Below are 19,496 nucleotides of genomic sequence, written 5' to 3'. Positions count from 1 at the left end.
GGACACTGAAGTGAAACGCACATATGAGCCGGTGAAGGCTGATGAAAGAGATGTTCATCAGCGAGTCCTTGAGAATGTGGGACATGCAAATTCAGAATCACTGAGAATGAACATCAGATGTGTGCATGTGGCAGGATGATATCTTAGGATATGTCTACATTAACCTGGATGCATTGGAAAACGGCATTCACGTTTCAATTCCAATCATAAAAAAAAAAAAAATTATTACATCAGACTTCAGTTCGTTTGGATGATGTGAACGTTTTCGGCGGAAGTGAGCCTCAATTGATGACGTATGATTTGATTAAACTGTGTTTGTGCTTGTTCTCACTCACTTTCCCTTCTGCAAGCATGTACATCTCATTTGTATTTTAGCAGAAATGGACTCCCTCGTTCTTTGGAACATTTGCAGTACATTTGCGGTAGAGAGACGCATGTGCCATTATGTACAGTATTATACTTATACAGTATTATACCTTACATATCAAACATATTTATTCTGTCTTTTTGCAAAACATTTTATTGTAAGTGAACAAAAATTATTTTTGGTTTAACTTAAAAAAAGTAAGTTACCTGGTTGACTTAAAATTTTGAGTTCATTGAAATAAAAAAATTTAGTTAATACAACAAAGAGATTGGTTTAATAAATAGAAACTCAAAATATTATGTTATCTGAACCACATTAATTATCTAAGTTGATTTGACAAAAGATTAAAAGTTGCGATAACAAATCATGAAATTCGTTTTTTTTTTATAGTGTACACTTACACAAGGAACTTACCAAACAAAAATACCACAGCAAAAACCGCTAGCCTAGCTTATAGAAATTTCAACCATTATTAAAGACAAGTAAACAGTCAGTATTAAAATAAACAGATTAGCAATCGCACATATTGCATGGTGCGTGACTCACCGTGGAGCAGCACATGAGGACGATGATGAAGGACTCAATGACCCCGCCGATGCCCACCATCCAAGTCATCCTGAGGAACAGAATCACACCCAGGATGTTCTGCAGGCAGGGCAGGTAAACGCCCATGAGCGTGCCCATCCGCGGAGCCTGGCAACACACACAAACACACACGCTAACAGCAGGCTATTACACCAACAACCTCAAGATCGGATTACATCTCGTCAGTTTCATGCTTCCATCAACCATAACACATGTTCTAATCTCTCGACTGTAAAAACAATAATGCAAATGTTGATGTTGTGATAGAGAGAAAGAGAGAGAGAGAGAGAGAGAGAGAGAGAGATAATTAATCCATGGAAAAGCTGGAAATATCGTGGAATGTTAAAATTGATTTCCAAGACAAGATAATCGTAATGCAAAATAATAAAAACCTAAGAAGTCACAGACTTCAATGTATATAGTCTTAGTATAGATCATGCTCTAAATCATTTAATCAAATGACAATCTTGATAAAAATGTTCCCGTTATCATGTAATCACAAATTATGGAAATTGGTCATTCCATGTCAAATCAACCAAATTTCAGAAACTTCCCCGAATCAATTTTTTGATTTCGTCAAAAAATGAGTAGTGAGAAAAAATCTAGTTATAATCTAGCAGAGCAGTTTAAGCCCTGTGATCAACAAGACTGTAAATTAATAGATGACCCTCCCTTCCCACTGAACATTCACTGCCATTGTGTTTGCTGTGTTCATTTCAAAGGCATTCAAAGGTAAGTATAAGAGCCAATGTCATGTTCAAAGAGAAAGTGTGTGTGTGTGTGTGTGTGTGTGTGTGTGTGTGTGTGAGAGTGTGTGGAGTGGCCGGTAATTACTAACACATAGTGAGTGAATGTCTGCTGGCTTGATCAATGGTGTGTGTGTGTGTGTGTGTGTGTGTGTGTGTGTGTGTGTGCATGTCCATCAACACGGCATCCAAAAACAGCTCCACTGAAATACGTCCCGTCCTCATTCAAGGACAGACATCAATGCAATTATCCCAGTGTCCAAAAAAGGGCAAACAGGCAAACTCGGTTCACCAGGCTCAACAAATCCACAGTGGATGTAAGGTACAAGACGACCGCATACACACACGCACACACACACGCTTGCACGCACGCACGCACACACATACTCACACAAGTGGCTTGTCAAAGCACTTTTCAGTTCACACAGTTGATTAAATGTGATCTAATGGGTGTCTGAGAGAGAGTCTCACGTAACACACCCTGAAAACATGCGCTGAATAACTGAGCAGCGTTCACTCACTCACTCACTGATTCACTCACTCACTGATTCACTCACTGATTCACTCACTCACTCACTCACTCACTCACTCACTCACTGATTCACTCACTCACTGATTCACTCACTGACTCACTCACTCACTAACTCACTCACTCACTCACTCACTCACTCACTCACTCACTCACTCACTCACTCACTCACTCACTCACTCACTCACTCACTCACTCACTCACTCACTCACTCACACACACACACACACACACACACACACACACACACACACTGACTCACTCACTCACTCACTCACTCACTCACTCACTAACTCACTTTACTGTAACTATGATAAGAACAGTGTGCAACTAGATTCTTACACTTCTGATACCGTGATGTCTGACTGTTGCTATGGGGTTGCTGAGGTGTTCTGACTGGTTGTTATCAGGTTGCTATGGAGTTGTTATGGTGTTCTGGGAGGTTGCTAGGTGGTTTCGTACTGTTTCCCTTCAAGTGATATTCTGGTCCCTAAATGTCCCTAAAAAGCAGCGTAAAAAAACATGAAATTAAATAAATAATAAAAAGACAATAAATAAAATTTAACTAAATAAATACATTTGATTAAAATAAATGCATTTTGATTGAATTAAATAAGTAATGCATAAATACATTTAATTAATATAATTCATAAATAAATAAAGATCATTAAAAAAATACAATTTGATTTAATTAAATAAATACATTTGATTAAATAAATAAATTGACAAAAATTAAATTGTATTTAAATAAATAAATTAACAATACATTTATTTAGTACATTAATAAACAGTATTTAGTACTATAGGGAGTAGAAAAAAATAGATATAGTTGTACGACTGGAGAAACTGGAAGAACTGGAAGAGAGGGCTACTCTCTGAGAAAACAAAGGAAATTAACATTTGAACTCTCTTGCTATATTACCATCCCCGTTCAAGACACGATCACACTTGAGTTGATCACCTCCAAATTTACATATCATTCCCTTCACCCATCCCTACCTGAATTCACCCAAAAATCTATATGGTTTAATATGAACAATTATCATACAGTTGCCTATTATACATGTTTGGTATCATTTGAAATGTCTCAGTGCGACTGGTACAAAGGTCTCATTCCCACAGAAGTAAACCAAAAAGGTAATAAGGTGTGGATAGTTTAGAGATATCTTGTTAATAGCTGTGGGTGTGCCCTCATGTAAATCAACATCTGTCCCCAGTAAGTCTGGGACGGTGATTAATGCAAAATTCCATTGTGAACTCATGTTTACATTTGGAAAGAGGTTTCTGCCTTGGTCTGAGTATTTAGGGAGATGCTGAAGAGGCTCAGGGCGATTTGTAGCTCAGATTAGCCCGTGATGCGGAGAATGAGCAAGACACTCCGCATCATGTATTTTATAAAGTCAGGTTCGCATCTTTTCTCTCTATTCCAGTGCATTTGATGTTTTGTATTTATTATCTTTGAACTGATGAAACTGGCATGAGACATTTACCTGACATAATAAATTGTAAACATTTGATTTTATTCTGACTGACTCTGAAATTGTTTTCCCAAGCAGATTAAACGGATTCGTGTGTTACCGCAAGTCTGCGTCAGATTAGTGACGACTAATATTTGGCACTAATTCAAGTGTACTTGGTTCGCAAAGACAAGAAGTGAATTTCCGTTTAGAACAGCAAAAATACTGCTGACCAATCTTTGGGTGTGTCTTACCTCTGTTTTAATTTAATGTTACTTTAGATAAGTGTACGTGGGAAACCACGGCATGGACAATCCAAAGCTATTATAAGAGGAGTAATGTTGGTCAACTTATATCTGTAGTGGCCATACCTCTACTGAAGTAAACGTTACTTTAAATTCAAGTCTATGCAAAACCACGGGGGCTATACCAAAGATTGTGTAAGCGTGAATGCGACCATCTCAGGTATATAGACAATTACCTCTGTTTGGTGACCGAAGCTGGCAAGCTTGTGATCGTGAGACCTGCGTTAAACAGAATAGACAGCGTGAGGACCTCAAAGCTTCCTAATGTGAATAGGTATATAAGTAAAGAGCTGAAAAGAATAATCAAATGTGCTGCTAAACTAATATATAAATGACCATTAACCTCGTCTTGTCTTCAACGAGCCCAAGAGGGCCCACGTCACTCCTCTGTTCATCTCTCTGCACTGGCTACCTCTAGCTGCTCGCATCAAGTTCAAGGCATTGACGCTTGCTTACAGATCTATCACAGGCTCAGCTCCTTCCTACTTTCACTCAATCCTACGGGTCTACATCCCTACCAGAAGCCTACGATCGGTCAAAGAGCGACGTCTCGTGGTTCCATCACAGAAAGCCACAAAATCACTTTCCAGAACATTCTCATTCACAGTTCCATGCTGGTGGAACGCTCTCCCCACCCTCATCCGGAATGCAGAATCCCTGACAACATTCAAAAGACAGCTGAAAACCCATCTCTTCTGTGAGCACTTAACCTTATAAAAAAATTAAAATAAAAAAATCCTTCCCCTTCCCTCTAAAACCTCACTTGTCGGGTTTATGCTACTCTGAATAATGCCTGAACTTTGTTTTTTGAGCACTACTTGCATTGTTCTTGCCTCTTCACGATGACTGGCTTAATTTAGTCCTAATCTGTAAGTCGCTTTGGATAAAAGTGTCTGCTAAATGACTAAATGTAAATGTAACCAATTGGCATTCTAATCTAAATTTGAGGTCGTGATAAAATGGAGTCCGATAAGTTTAATTGGAACTAATTTACTTTAGCCTTCACCCGTTCTATCGGATACCGATATCTAGACAGGCTTACAACCCTGATATAGTTTTTTGCATTTTGTAAAAGAGCACTATAAATAAACAGATTTGTTCTATTAATTATAAACAAAATCAAATATTATTAATATAGCTGATTAGCATTAATTATCAAAAAAGTACCTGAAAAACATGGTATTTTTTCTATAAATGCCATTGTACATGAATATGGTCATTTTAAAGGTGATATTGTAGATATATGGACAGTCAACTGATCACTTGTGTTTATATCTGCTCTTGTACGCCGGCTTTGAATAAGACTCATCCAATCAGAATCTAAAGCCAGAACTATATGCTTTATAAATTAGAGCTAATTACAGTAATTGTCGTTAACTGTTATATTTGGGAGACAATCTGATGTGCTGAAAGGAGCAAAGACTAAAAGAACTGCAGAGAGAAAAGATGCTTCCCTCCGGCATAATCTTCATGACAGACTGAGATTAGGACCCTTCAGATGGGACACACACACACACACACACACACACACACACACACACACACACACACACACACACACACACACACACACACACACACACACACACACACACACACACACACACACACACACACACACACATACACAGATCAGAACAAGTCATCCATACGCTCAAAGCGACAGCAGATGGCAAACTGGGAAACAAGACTTTTAATTTAATTAACCTGAAATAAATAAGAAGGCCTGAATAATGCATGCCATTAAATTCAATATCAGCCATGCAAATGTGCAATTCTGTGTGGGATAATTTGATTTCTGAAGCAAGGATTAATTTCAGTATTAATGTAATCTAATATAATGTGGCTTTATGCATCACGTCTAAATGACAGCAATAATTAAGTTCTATGATAAGGTCACGCATCTGTGGTTTACATGCAAGCGTTAAAAATGAGGCTTTCTATTAAGTCTGTAAATAATACATAACAATTTTTATTAATAACTTTGGTAACACTTTATTTTAAGGTGATGTAGTTACACGTTACTACATACTATAGTAATAACAGTAAATTATGCATAATTACAAGTAACTAACCCTAACCCAGACCCTAACCGTGACTCTATAGTAAGTACATGTCGATACATGTCGTGTTTTAATGTGTATCTACACCAAATATAACCAGTGTATTGAACAAAGGCATAGAGAAAACAATGATGTGTTCTAGATATTACTTTTTTTACCATTACTGTTACTATTGCATACTAATAACATTGGGGTATTTTCTGTGAAGTCTACCTTTCTAATAATGTGCTAATGTTGTCCATATTTAAAAAAGATGATGCTGATCTCTGTTATTTATTTTTATATGGCAACACTTATTTTTAATAGATTTAAAAGATTTTAATTTTCAAAAATTTTAGTAAATTTCTTGTATGTTTTTGTCTTTAAAAAAAAAAAATGTAGTTATTTCAGTACTTTAACTTAAATTAAAATGACAAATGTTGCATTGGCATTTTTTAGTGCTGTCTGATCGATCAATCGCGATTAATCACATCTAACGTAAAAGTTTGTAAATACACATACAGTACTGGTCAAAAGTTTGGAAACATTACTATTTTTTATGTTTTTGAAAATGGAAATCTTTTGGAACAGAATACACACTACAATTCAAAAGTTTGGGGTCAGTAATGTCCAGACCTGAACCACTGAAAACCTCTGGAATGAGATCAAGAGGAGGATGAATAGTCACAAGCAACCAAACTATTACTACTGTAGTTATTTCATTACTACAACAGTAATTTCTCGCTAGCTAAACATCAGAAGTGGAACGTGCACATTTACACACAAAACTGACCACAACTTTCAGACGCCATCTTTATTTTTAGCTCAACTGTCACAGGATTGTGGGATATCAAAGGCACATATATGCTGCCTTCCACTGATCAGATGAAGGATCTCAGGAGACAGAAAGTGAAGCTTTCATTGGATTCAGACGTGCTTTGATGATTTCCTTCATACCTTAGGATGAATGTGTCCTCCGAAAGCAACATTTTTAATCTTTCGGATGCAGTCTAAGGCTACAGGCAGGCAGGTCCGTTTTTCATCAGGGTTGGAGCTACGGGAATAATGTTGCCCATCCAGCTACTAGATCTTGAAGGAGTCCAATCCCTCTCTCCACAGACCCTCCAAACCCAAGAGCAACACTCGTCCTGTGAAAACCACAGACAATCCAGGCGGAGGGAAGCAGATCGTCTTTGTCATTTTGACATCCTTCTCTTCATGCTAATGTGCCTGATGTCAGAGGAATGCTAATCAGATTTACTGTCTGTCTGTGCCCTGCACTGAGCTATTCCCTTTAATCCTGATCTCAATAATGTCTTTCTTTCTCTCAATCGTTTTTACAGCTTTTGACTTTGATGACAGTGAATGAATTATTTCGGCAATTTACATAAAACTTAACCGCTGGACAACAGACACCAACCGCCACAAGGCCAGAACCATAACTGAATAAATTAGTTCAATATTATGATATATTGCTATTCTATCAGTTATGGTGTTGCATCACTTAGAAAAAAAATGCTTACTGAAGATATTGAAAATATAAGATAAAACAGACAAACAATTAATGAATTAAGCCATATATTCTATATTCCATATATCATTGGAGGTGGATTTTGCAAGGGCAAACAACTCAGAAAATGTAATATTTCAAAAAGAGCACTTTTGTTTTCTATGCGACAACTGAAATGAAACAAAATGATGAAATGAAAACAAAATGGCCAAGGCTGCTCGTATATCGGTTTCATTCATAAAACGTGTGTCAAGGTAAGATTACGGCTCACTTCTCCCAATAACAATCCGGCTGTGGTCTTAAAAAGCATGTTCCACTCCATTCCCCACCCCAGCATCCATGAACAATAGCAAAACACAAACACTTCTGAGTCTGACTACACCAGAATCTCCTCTCTCATCCACTTCCATCCCTCTAATTACGAGCAGGAGAGTTTTGCGACTCAAGAGGCGTGTGTATAACACTTCTGAGCAGAGGAGCGAGTGAGATGTGTCCAATCAGCAATTAGTCATTAAAAAGTGCTGTCGCCACAGAAACACGAGTTGAGGTGAAGTTTGGGGTCAGGATTTAATATCAGGCACATAATTAACGAAACAAGACAGAGTGAAACACATACTAACACAGAACATCTCCTATGAGAGAAAACGCCTTGTTGATGCGGTCAGAGGAGAATGGCCAGACTGACAGAAAGGCAACAATGACTAAAATAAACACTCGTTACAACCGAGGTCTGCAGAAGAGCATCTCTGAACGGCAACACATCCAAACTTGAAGCAGATGAGCTTCAGAAACAGAAGACACACGGGAGACACGCCTGTCTACTGAGAACTAGTCGGCAGAAGATCTGGACTTTCATTGGCCACTGACTGCCCAGATTAGTGTCTGACTGACATGTAAAGAAATCAATCACTGTTTGTTTGAGATGGTTCTCACTGCAGAACACAAGATCCAGGGGGCGTGGTTGGATCCAGATCCAACTCCTCCCACCTTACATATACCTAAACCTACCCATCTCCACCCCCTGATCCCTAAAAACACCCCTAAACCTACCAATCTCCACCCCTAAACCTACCCATCTCCACCCCTAAACCTACCCATCTCCACCCCTAAACCTACCAATCTCCACCCCTAAACCTACCCATCTCCACCCCTAAACCTACCCATCTCCACCCCTAAACCTACCAATCTCTACCCCTAAACCTACCCATCTCCACCCCTAAACCTACCAATCTCCACCCCTAAACCTACCCATCTCCACCCCTAAACCTACCAATCTCCACCCCTTAGATGTGGATCCAAACCCGCCCCCTGGATCTTGTGGACTGCATTGAGGTGCTACTGGTTTGTTTGGTTCCGTGTCATGCTTAAATGTATAAAAATGTAACTTATTGGACATATTATAAAGGGGTCATGACATGAGAAACCAAATTTGCCTTGATCTTTTGGTATATAAGAGGTCTTTGTACCATTAAAACTTCCTGCAAGTTTCACAGCTTAAGACGTCCTCCCCCTTATAAACAAAGCATTTATTTAATCAAGCTCTAATTACAGCTCGTTGGGGATCCATGGTAAGAAGTGACGTCACGGTGCAAAGTGACGTACCAGTTGTTTGCATATGACCGCCTCCAGCGCAAGACAACTACGCCTCATTTCACATCATCGCATCGTTGTCACGCCACAGGTGTTCAGTCGACGTGCAGCGAGTGTCTGTTTATAAGAAGATTGCGACGCCACGCAGATGTGCTGTTCCTGGCTGTGTGTTTGAATACGCTACTGAATGATCCAGACGTTAGGGAAAAACGGATGCAGTTTATTCTTTGCGGACGTCCCAGCCACGACAGTGTTAATCTAAGTGTGTTTGTTCTCTACATTTCAAAGATGACTTTTTTGAGAACAAATCGCAGTATGATGCTTAGCCAGAAACTTTTGCTGAAAGATCAGCCCGTGCCGACTATTCTGGGCCCTACAACGACGCCGCAAACTGTAAGTAATGTACTTCATACTACTTTTAGCCAATGACATTAGCCAATCATAACAGTGGGCGTTAACACTAAACTCTTAAAGGGGAAACATCACCAAAACAGACTGTTTGAATCAGAGGGTGAGAAACAGGGTGGGAAAAGGTCATAAATCACTAAAATTTTAACGTTTTTTGTCCAAAAAACTATGGTAATACTATAATTGCACCTAAGGGAACATAATAAAACAAAAACATAAACCATGTCATGACCCCTTTAAAGAGTCTGTGCCGCAAACTTTGCTTAATTCACATACTTTTGAAAATCCATCGTTTAGTTGATCCTCATTGTCACAGTTGTGAACACAGTGGCTTGCTTTTCCCATAAGGGGGTTTGACATCACGGCATCTTTGTTTCCAGGCGGACGGTTAAAGTACAACGCGACACACACGTCTCCTGGAAATCCTGTAATTCAACCAGATTCGAAACTCAGATTCAACTTGGAAACTCTGTGTGTTTCCCATTCTGTGTTGCATTTGCATCAGACCCTTCAGCCAACGGTCCGTGGCCGTGGCCGAGCTACAATTCATCTAGTTGTTTTTGCCAGATTAATAAAAAATAAGTATTAGCCAACATGACAAAAACAAATCCCTCCCTTTGTCGGATGAATTTCATTTGTGCATGTGAATGCACTGCTGTGAATAGGCCTCAACACTGATAGAAATCAAAAAAGAAAAGTTTTTTTCTCATTAAAAGTTTGGGGTTGTGTTCAGTCGTTCTGCAGAAACACATTTACCCACAGCACTCCAACAGAAACTCCATAAACCTGAAGAAAACCTGCCGTTCCTGCTGCAATTTGATCAGGCAATCCTCTAGATGGGCACACTTAAACCTGTGAGCCCCACTGGAATACAAATGAAGCGTTCCTCACGTCCTGAAGAAAACCAGCACAATCCTATGACAGCTTCTGGAAGATTAGACCAACATAATACTGGGTCAAGAGTCATTTATCCATCAATGCAACACTCTCAGCTTATACAAACCTTACCTTTGCAACCACATATAGCAATGCCCTGGCAACATGGCAGCGAGTTTTGCCAACCATATTTATAAATGCTCTTTACATATCAACACAATATTTACATGCTACTTCAAGGTGATATTACCATGGTATTTTTTTGTGTGAGATATTTCTGTATCTGGCAGGCTCAGGGTGTGTAAGTAAGTGAAAAGTGTCGCGTCGACACCATGCGGGTTGAAATCAGTTCTCTTTATGGAAGCTGTGGTGGCGTGTCAAGCGAGTGCGAACGCCTGAATCAACAGCGGTCACTCTTCGGCCTACAGACTCAGTGTTCAGTTTACTGGAGCAGGTGCGTAATCAAACCTCTTTGGTCCCGTGTGTATTTGTGTTTGTGTTTGTGATTTCCCACGGGTGGCGAAGACCTCAGGTAAAGCAGCAGAGAGCAGATGAGACACAGCCTCAGGTGTCTCAGTCCCAGTGCGCACGCCACAGACCCCTGTGTGTTCGTCAACACCCGTCCAGCTGGAGGACCACATGTGAAACTGCTGGATAACGGATATGACAGACAGCTGATCTACTGACAGCTTGAAAAGTACCTGATTTTAAAGCAACAGCAAAGAACTTTTCCTCTTCGGTGCCCCTACAGGTTGGAAGCGGAATTGTCCAGTACCGCTGTCGTAAATAATTTAGCCTACTGTCGCACGCACGCTCGCTGTTTATCCAGCGCCGGCTTTGGAATGAACGATGTCCACAGACAAGGTAGAGTATGTTGCATGATTTTATGAAAGTATGATGTATTGCGTCATCAGAAACGAAGAAAAAATTTATAATGACTATTGTAACGCTTGCCGTAAAGCAAGTCAGATTTGTAGTTTCTTATGTCTCATTCGAACTACAGAAACACTACCCGATCTGGCAAACTTGCATAGTGTGGTTATAGCAGATATAGGGGCTGCAAAGCGAATCCAGAAGTGCCGTTCACCCTGTTACGACTTGATGAACCACTGATACGATTTTGGAAACATTATTTTAAGGTAAAAAATAATCTTTAGTGTTGCTTTAAAAGGATACGTCACCAAATCCTGAAAATACTGGCATCATTTACTCACCCTCATGTTGTTTTTAAAACTGAAGAAGCATTTTTGATTAAACAGTAATCATATATATAATATATGAAATTCAAAAATTAATTATCATAATTTTTTGATATATTTTAATATAATTATATATATTTATAATATGAATGAAAGGTAAGTCATACATGTTTAAAACAACATGAGATTTAAAAATTGGCTGTCCAACAATTATTTATATTCAACTGTTTTCTATTTGAATATATTTTAAAATGTAATATATTAATTTTCAGCATCATTACTCCAGTCTTCAAAATCACATGATCCTTCAGAAATCATTCTAATATGATGATTTGCTGCTCAAGAAACATGTCTGATTATTATCAATGTTAAAACCAGTTAATATTTTAGTTACAACTGTGATTAATTTTCTTCAGGACTCTATGCTAAATGGAGAGAGCTGCTGTAAACATGTTTCTCACTACAGTAATGAGAGTCTTTTGGCATGGGGGAAATGTTTAACTGTCATGAAAATAATGTTTTGATACAAAAACAGCAAAATATAATTTTCTCAACATGTGATTCTGACATGAATATGTCCCAAACATTAACCAAACTGTACATGAACATAAGTGCATTTTGCATGCCGACAGAACTGACAAACGAACTGATGACCGCCGTCAGAGATGGGGAAGAGGAGAAGAGAGGAGCTTGTATTAGTCTTCTCTCGCTTGGCTGCCCAAACAGGGGCTGACAGCGTTAATGTGACTTAGCTCAGATGGGGTGAATTATTAAAAACCACAGCTATGGCAGGGGAAGGAAAAGGGCAGCGAATATCACTGTCAGCCCAACACGGATTACTGTGTGTACATGAGCATGTTCAGAAATTGCACAAATAACTGCTCTGCGCCCCCGTCCCTTAGAGCTTGACATGAATTAGCATTTTTCCTGCGACTCGGTGTGTGTGTGTGTGTGTGAGAGTGTGTTCATGTAGCGAGCGTTGGCTAGTGGTCTACAGAGAGCATATGGCAACTGTAACGACCACATGTCACCGCCCGCAACATCTGATAACCTCTCCTTATGAGGCATCGTACTTCATAGCTCATCTTACATTATCCTTGAGGAGAAAAATAACATTTCATTAATGTCGGTCAAGCTTTCATTAATGTGACAAGACTGAAATATCTGCTGCGAATCAATCATCAACACAGGCAGTCATAGCAACACCACGCTAAAGGTGAAGTGTGCCATTTCTACACTACGCAGAACTAGATTTTGCACATGCAAAACGTTATCATGAAGATGGATGGTGGCCAAAACGTTGCTAAGATGTCTTTTTTTTTTTTGCATGTTGCTTTGTGATATGGATCAGGTCTCCCTTCAATGCAAGAGATATTTATGGCTATTTTAATGTCGGTCAAGACAAATCTTACATTTTGTGATGTCTGCATCACAAAACAGTGGTTGTTAAGGTTGTTATGAATACATAATGTTACAAGTTGAAATCTGTAGTGTAAGTATGGGCACTAGTAATAATGATTTTTACTTAAGATGTCGCCTCTTATGCAAGAAGTCTCTTATTCTCAACAAGGCTGATAAAAAATACAGTAAAATTAATATTGTGGTATAAATAAAGTAATTTTGTGGAATAATATTACAATTTTAAATAGCAAGTTTCTCTTTGATTATATTTTAAAATGTAATATATGATGCAAAGCTGAATTTTCAGCATCATTACTCCAGTCTTCAGAGTCACATGATCCTTTAGAAATCATTTTAATATGATGATTTGCTGCTCAAGAAACATTTCTGATTATTATCACTGTTGAAAACAGTTGTGCTGCTTCATATTTTTGAGGAAACCACAATAAAAAAAAAAAAATCAGGATTCTTTAATGAATCGAAAGTTCAAAAGAACAACATTTTATTAAAGTATAATCTTTTCTAACATTATAAATGTCTTTACTGTCACTTCTGATCAATTTAATGCATCCTTGCTGAATACAAGTATTTGAAATAATCTAATTGACCCCAAACGTTATATGCCACTTCAGATATAACTTCTGTGCCATTTATGTGATGTAAAGAAAACTTTAACCTGAGAGAGAGAGTTCAAGAGCTGGATCCTGACGACGTGATTGGTAATAAACGGACCCCCGTGGTCGAGCGTGTGTGTGGGTATGCGGGGACGTTTGATGAGCGGATTGACCCTCTCAAAATGGAGGCTGATTGGAGAGCAGATGCTTTGCAAGACGAGCTAATTAAGTAGAAGTCGCAGTGTGAAACAAGAGGAAGATTATCGCTCTCCTCGATCGTGTTGAGAGGACAAATCCAATTCCATCTCATTTCTCTATTTTACTCTCTTTCTCTCTCGCTCGCTCTCCCTATACAGCCGAGCAATGATGTATTGCAGGGTTTAATCTTTATTAAATTTTTGGTCATTTTGACGGCTGAAGTAGAGGAGGCCTCAGAGGAATTCTAATAGGAGATCTTTGTAACACGCTAAATGTCTTGCACACGCTCAGTAGAGACTCTCTGCGCCAGAGAAAAAGAATCACTGAATCAGAGTTGTTATTGTTAACAAAAACGGAAACTATAAAAAATATTTTTTTTTGGTATTTGAAATAATAAACATAATAATAAAAAATCTAAGCAATTGATAAAAAACTTCAACAAAAATTGGAAAACTGGCAGCCTAATGAAATAAAATAACTTTTAGATAATAACTTTTAGATACTAAAACCAAAAATGACATAAAAATACAGCTAAATATGAAATATAAAAAATTTAAAAATAAAATAAAATCACAAAAGTACTAAAACTTAAAATAAAATAAAAAAATAAAAGCTAATTCAAAATTATTAATATATAGTACTATGACAGTATGTAAATACTAAAACAGTATATTAAAAATACTCAAATAAAGGCACTGATTTACATTCGGAGTAATTCGAAACAAAAAAACGAATGCCTTTGAATTGAAATGTTATATGATTATTTGGGAACTGTAAGACTAGTTATGAAATAAAATTGTACTCGTGCACTTGTTTTATCAACTTTCACAAAACCTTAACACGACTCCCACTTTCAATTGCACAGCTAGTGCACCAACACTCACAGAAACTGTGAATTTTGTTACAGTCCTTTAATACCATACACAAAAAGTTAGAAGCATATTTGCAAACTGAATCAAGACTGCAATCAGGAAAAGTGAAACTGAATCAAGCGACGGTGAAACAGACCGGGAAAGGCCAGCGCCGTGAGGGAGGTTACGAGCACGACCGAGGCGAATCTCTAATGAGCGCGCTCAGTCTGGGATGCCGAGGGACTAAGGGAGATCAGGTCACAGGTCAAAACAGAGCTGACAGCTGTCATTTACACTCCAGATCTCGCTGTCTGGCAGAAGCTAATTAATGTTCAACCGTAGCAATTGAAAACTAGACAAAAATGTGTGAAGAAAAACGATATCCGTTGCTTTTGAGAGCGTGCCGAGAGCATGCATGTGTACCTGGACAGGTTTCTTGCGCGAGCCCTCGTTGTTTTCCGCCTCCTCATGTTCTTTGCTGCCCTGCGGCAGGTTTGAGTAGTTGGCGAGACTGCTGAGAAGAGACGATACCATGGGAATTGTGTCCATCTCGTCCTGTAGAGCAAACACACGCACATACAGAACAAATATTGTGAGCATTAAATAATTCACTCGTGATGATCTGAACATCATCTAAAATGTCATGTTTACATTTACAGATTACAAATGACAAGCCCGGAGGACAATTTATTGCTCGGAATTGAATTTTTAATAGCTAATGAAACTCTCAGTAGAGTTTTATTTAAGATGCATCATCTGAAATGGAGAAGAAGTAAAAACAGAAACAACTAAGTCAGTAATTCGAGGCAGAATTTGATGAGAAATGTTGAATTTGATGAGAAGCTGCCGTAACGATTTAGTGACAAAGTAAAATGTGTTTACGGCACATGATTTGATCAATGCAGTAAGTCATCCACGCAAACCAAAAATATATGCATACTGTGCATATTAATTAGTCAGCTTGCATACATTGGGCTTCACAAACATCTTGAATTTACATGTTCAGTGTATCACGGAAAAAATATTTGAGATCACACTGAAATTGCGAATCCGTTTTTTTGTGGTCTTAATTGCAATTGTTGAGATCTCTTCTGAAACTCTAGAAAAGACACAAGCCAAAGTCTCCGTTTGCTCACTGTTTAATGTCATTGCCACTAGGAGAAACAACAGAGGCATACAAGTAAAATAAAATCTCATTTGAGACTTTTCAAAGACCTTCCTTCAGCTGGACGAACATTTTCTGTTGACAAGCTGACAAGATTTTAGGTTAAAATGCATATGAATGCACTTTATAATTTAGCTTATAAAACATTTGAAGCACCTAATCACTTAAATAGTCATCTAATTAATATGAGGCCATAGTTTAAAATAGTTTTAGATGCAGTATAGCATGTGTTTTGTGCTTCTTTTGCACTGAAGGCTCTTGCATGCTGTTATCATCCACCTGCAGAGATCAATGTCCCGGGGACTTCCTGCCCTTCAAACGTTAATTATGCTTATTAATTACTGTCAGACTCTTTTATTCCATTAATCACTATAGTTTGCGTGCCTGTGCCTCACTGTCTAGCTCTAATGAGAGTTACAATGTGCCGCCGTTGCATGTTTATAATTGAACGTGCGTGCATGAGCTCATGTGTACCTCGAACAGGGCCATGTTCTTGCCGTCATGTTGCTGGTTCTTCTCTGGGTCGGTGCTGTTGATGAATGGACTGCTCTCCTTGGGGTTCCCATCTCCTGTTAGCAAAAAAACACACATAAATCATCAGCATGACAGCAGACGCCACGCAACTCCAGAGGGCTTCACGGGCAAAAAGCTGCTGAAACCATTCCAGCACTTTACATTTTAGATGCACAAAAAGGTAAAACATGTTTATTGCACATTTCAGGTCATGCATACCAAAAACAGAGATTAAAAACAACTTGAATTCAGATTTATGCATCCGGCAGATGCTTTCATCCAAAGCGACTTTCACTGCATTCAAAATATACAGTTCATGCATTCCCTAGGAATCAAAATGATATTGCCATAATGTTCTACTGTTTGAGTTGCCATTCATTTACATCATCCTTTATTGATAATTCACACTGAGATCTTTAAATAGAAAATGTGTTAATTGCAATTGTTGAGATCTCTTCTGAAACTCTAGAAAAGACACAAGCCAAAGTCTCCATTTGCTCACATGTAATGTCATTGCCACTAGGAGAAACAAATGAGGCATACAAGTAAAATAAAATCTCATTTGAGACTTTTCCAAGACCTTCCTTCAGCTGGACGAACATTTTCCTTTCTTGATAATTCACACTAAGATCCTAAAATAGAAAATTGATAATTCTAGTAATATTACTTTGTGAAGACACTAGCAGCGACACACACAGGTGGACTGTTTGAGGTGACCTGTATCTGTACAGGTAAGATGGTTTCCCAGTTTCCTTTACTGGTGTGTTCATTCACCTGGGATCTTGGATCGGAGGGCATCTATTTTTAGGGCCTGGATGGCAGGGTTTGAGTGGAGATTGGGTGTCTGTGGATTCACTAACACCACAGGAGAGTAATTTTAAAGAGGTTTGCTGCACACACACTGGTTTAAAAATTCGAACCAAAAAGTATCCATCCATTGGAAACAGGTGGTTAGATAACATTACTTGCGTTTGGATCAGGTTTGCATTTTTTCTAATGTCATATGCATGGATGCATGGATTCATTTGTTCTGCACTGGTCATTCTCACCATACAATGCAAAACGGACACATCCAATTTTCCATTTAAGCCTTTTATCTGACATTAAGTCGCCAGTTTCTCTACTCAGAAAAATCAAAGTCCTGATTATAGGTTAGTCATCCCATTCCAGTCGGATCTCTCCAGCGGTCATTCCCAGTGTGCGAGCGGACAGCTGATCTCATGCGCTCTGAAGCCTCTGCTTGCTGTCATCGCTTGATTGACGCTTCGGCCTCTGGAGGATTTCAGTATGGCTGTCAGTCTGTCACGCTGCATGAGTTAAATCACACTGTTCCACAGACTCGTGCTTACATTACAATGACAGTCTGTGAGGCCGCGGGCCGGAGGGAATATAGATTATTTTTTTCTACAAACTATACCTAGGGATTGATCATCGCAAATAATTACCATAGAATGACAAAAAGTAAATATACATAAAACACCATTGGTGTTAATGTGTCGTAACCAAATGCAACAATTTATGTTTTAATATTCAAATGTACAAAATTAGAGACATATGGATCACTTTTATGGTCACATTATGCCTTCACTGTTAAACTAAATATTTTCTTTAGTATGGTTAAACTTTAAATTATAGAACACAGAATTAATTAAAATAGACAAACTAGAGTACAATTGTCATGATTCCTGTCCTGTGTTTCCCTTGTTTTGTGTGCACTTTTGTTATTTCCTGTTCTGTGCTATGTTTTGTAGTCCTTTGTAGTCTTTCTTGTTTATTAGTCTCTCCAGGTGTTTCTTATTAACCATGCCCCCTTGTTACTTAGTTAAGCTTGTTTGTCTCTGTGTATTTATAGCCCTTGTGTTTCACTTGTTACCTTGTCAGTTGTTGTATGAGTAATGGTTGCCTCTGTGATTCCCCTGGTTTTGTTCCTTTATTAAATAACCCTGCGTCTAGATCCTCGCCTTCGTCTGCCTTTCTCAGCAACGTTACAGAACAGCTGACCAAACTATGGATCTAGCAGGTATTATCCGGGACCCACTGAGCAAAATTTGTTCGATTTATCAAGATGATAGCAGCATCGAAAATTATGTGGAGGAGTTCCTTTTTTATAGTCACCTCGTTCCTGGTAATGATGCTATGCTAAAGGACTGTTTCTGGAGTGGACTAGAACAGGACATTAGCCTAAATTTACCAGAGGAGGACCCCAGCTGGACCCTGGTACAGTACATTGACTTTGTCCTGCAGTTTTGTGGTTCCCCCTTCACTGTAGGGGAGGTGGAGACTGTTCACGTCACGTCTGCCGATCCAGAGACTGTTCACGTCACGTCTGCCGATCCAGAGACTGTTCACGTCACGTCTGCCGATCCAGAGACTGTTCATGTCACGCCCGCCGAGCCAGAGACTGTTCATGTCACGCCCGCCGAGCCAGTGTCTTCGGACAAGATGGCCACCGCCGAGCCAGTGTCTTCGGACAAGAGGGCCGCCGCCGAGCCGGTGTCTGTTCCTGTGCCTGTGCCGGTGTCTGTTCCTGTGCCGGTGTCTGTTCTTGTGCCGGTGTGGGTTCCTGAGCCGGTGCCTGCTCCAGCCTATGACCCCGTAGCTGCCCCCAAGAAAATTTGGGGGGGGGGGGGGGGGGCAGTAGGTCCCGCAATGGGACCATGGAGGCCGCGCCGCCATGGTCTCCTGAACTGCCGGCTCCTCCCTGGCCGCCCGAAGGGTCGTCTCCGCCCTGGCCGCCCGAAGGGTCGTCTCCGCCCTGGCCGCCCGAAGGGTCATCTCGGCCCTGGCCGCCTGCACTGCCTGCTCTGCCCTGGTCGCCTGCACTGCCTGTTCCGCCCTGGCCTCCCGTACTACTGCAGTCTCCAGGCCCTCTTCCGCTCCACGGGCCTGGCCCTCCATCCCGCCCCCGGGTCCGCCTCCGCTCCACCACCCTCCTGAACTATTTCCTGAGGAGCGTCTGGAATCCGCTCCTTAAGAGGGGGGCTATGTCATGATTCCTGTCCTGTGTTTCCCTTGTTTTGTGTGCACTTTTGTTATTTCCTGTTCTGTGCTATGTTTTGTAGTCCTTTGTAGTCTTTCTTGTTTATTAGTCTCCCCAGGTGTTTCTTATTAACCACGCCCCCTTGTTACTTAGTTAAGCT

General features: G+C 39.6%; 1 protein-coding gene across 6 annotated transcripts in view; it reads right to left on the bottom strand.

The window, feature by feature from the left end:
- slc12a5a (solute carrier family 12 member 5a) overlaps positions 1-19,496 on the bottom strand; it is a 179,378-nt gene that overhangs the window by 39,969 nt on the left and 119,913 nt on the right. For all 6 annotated transcript variants that reach the window (XM_082136337.1, XM_082136338.1, XM_082136339.1 and 3 more), the window contains 3 exons: positions 16,318-16,412; positions 15,102-15,233; positions 914-1,060 (listed from right to left, as the gene is read on the bottom strand). In XM_082136337.1, the coding sequence (XP_081992463.1) occupies positions 914-1,060; positions 15,102-15,233; positions 16,318-16,412 (374 nt within the window). The remainder of the gene's footprint in view (positions 1-913; positions 1,061-15,101; positions 15,234-16,317; positions 16,413-19,496) is intronic.

Source organism: Leuciscus leuciscus, assembly GCF_965113295.1.
Source record: "Leuciscus leuciscus genome assembly, chromosome: 14".
NCBI classification, from domain to species: domain Eukaryota; kingdom Metazoa; phylum Chordata; class Actinopteri; order Cypriniformes; family Leuciscidae; genus Leuciscus; species Leuciscus leuciscus.
The sequence above is the reverse complement of the archived record's forward strand: the minus strand, read 5'-3'. Positions and strand labels throughout refer to the sequence as shown.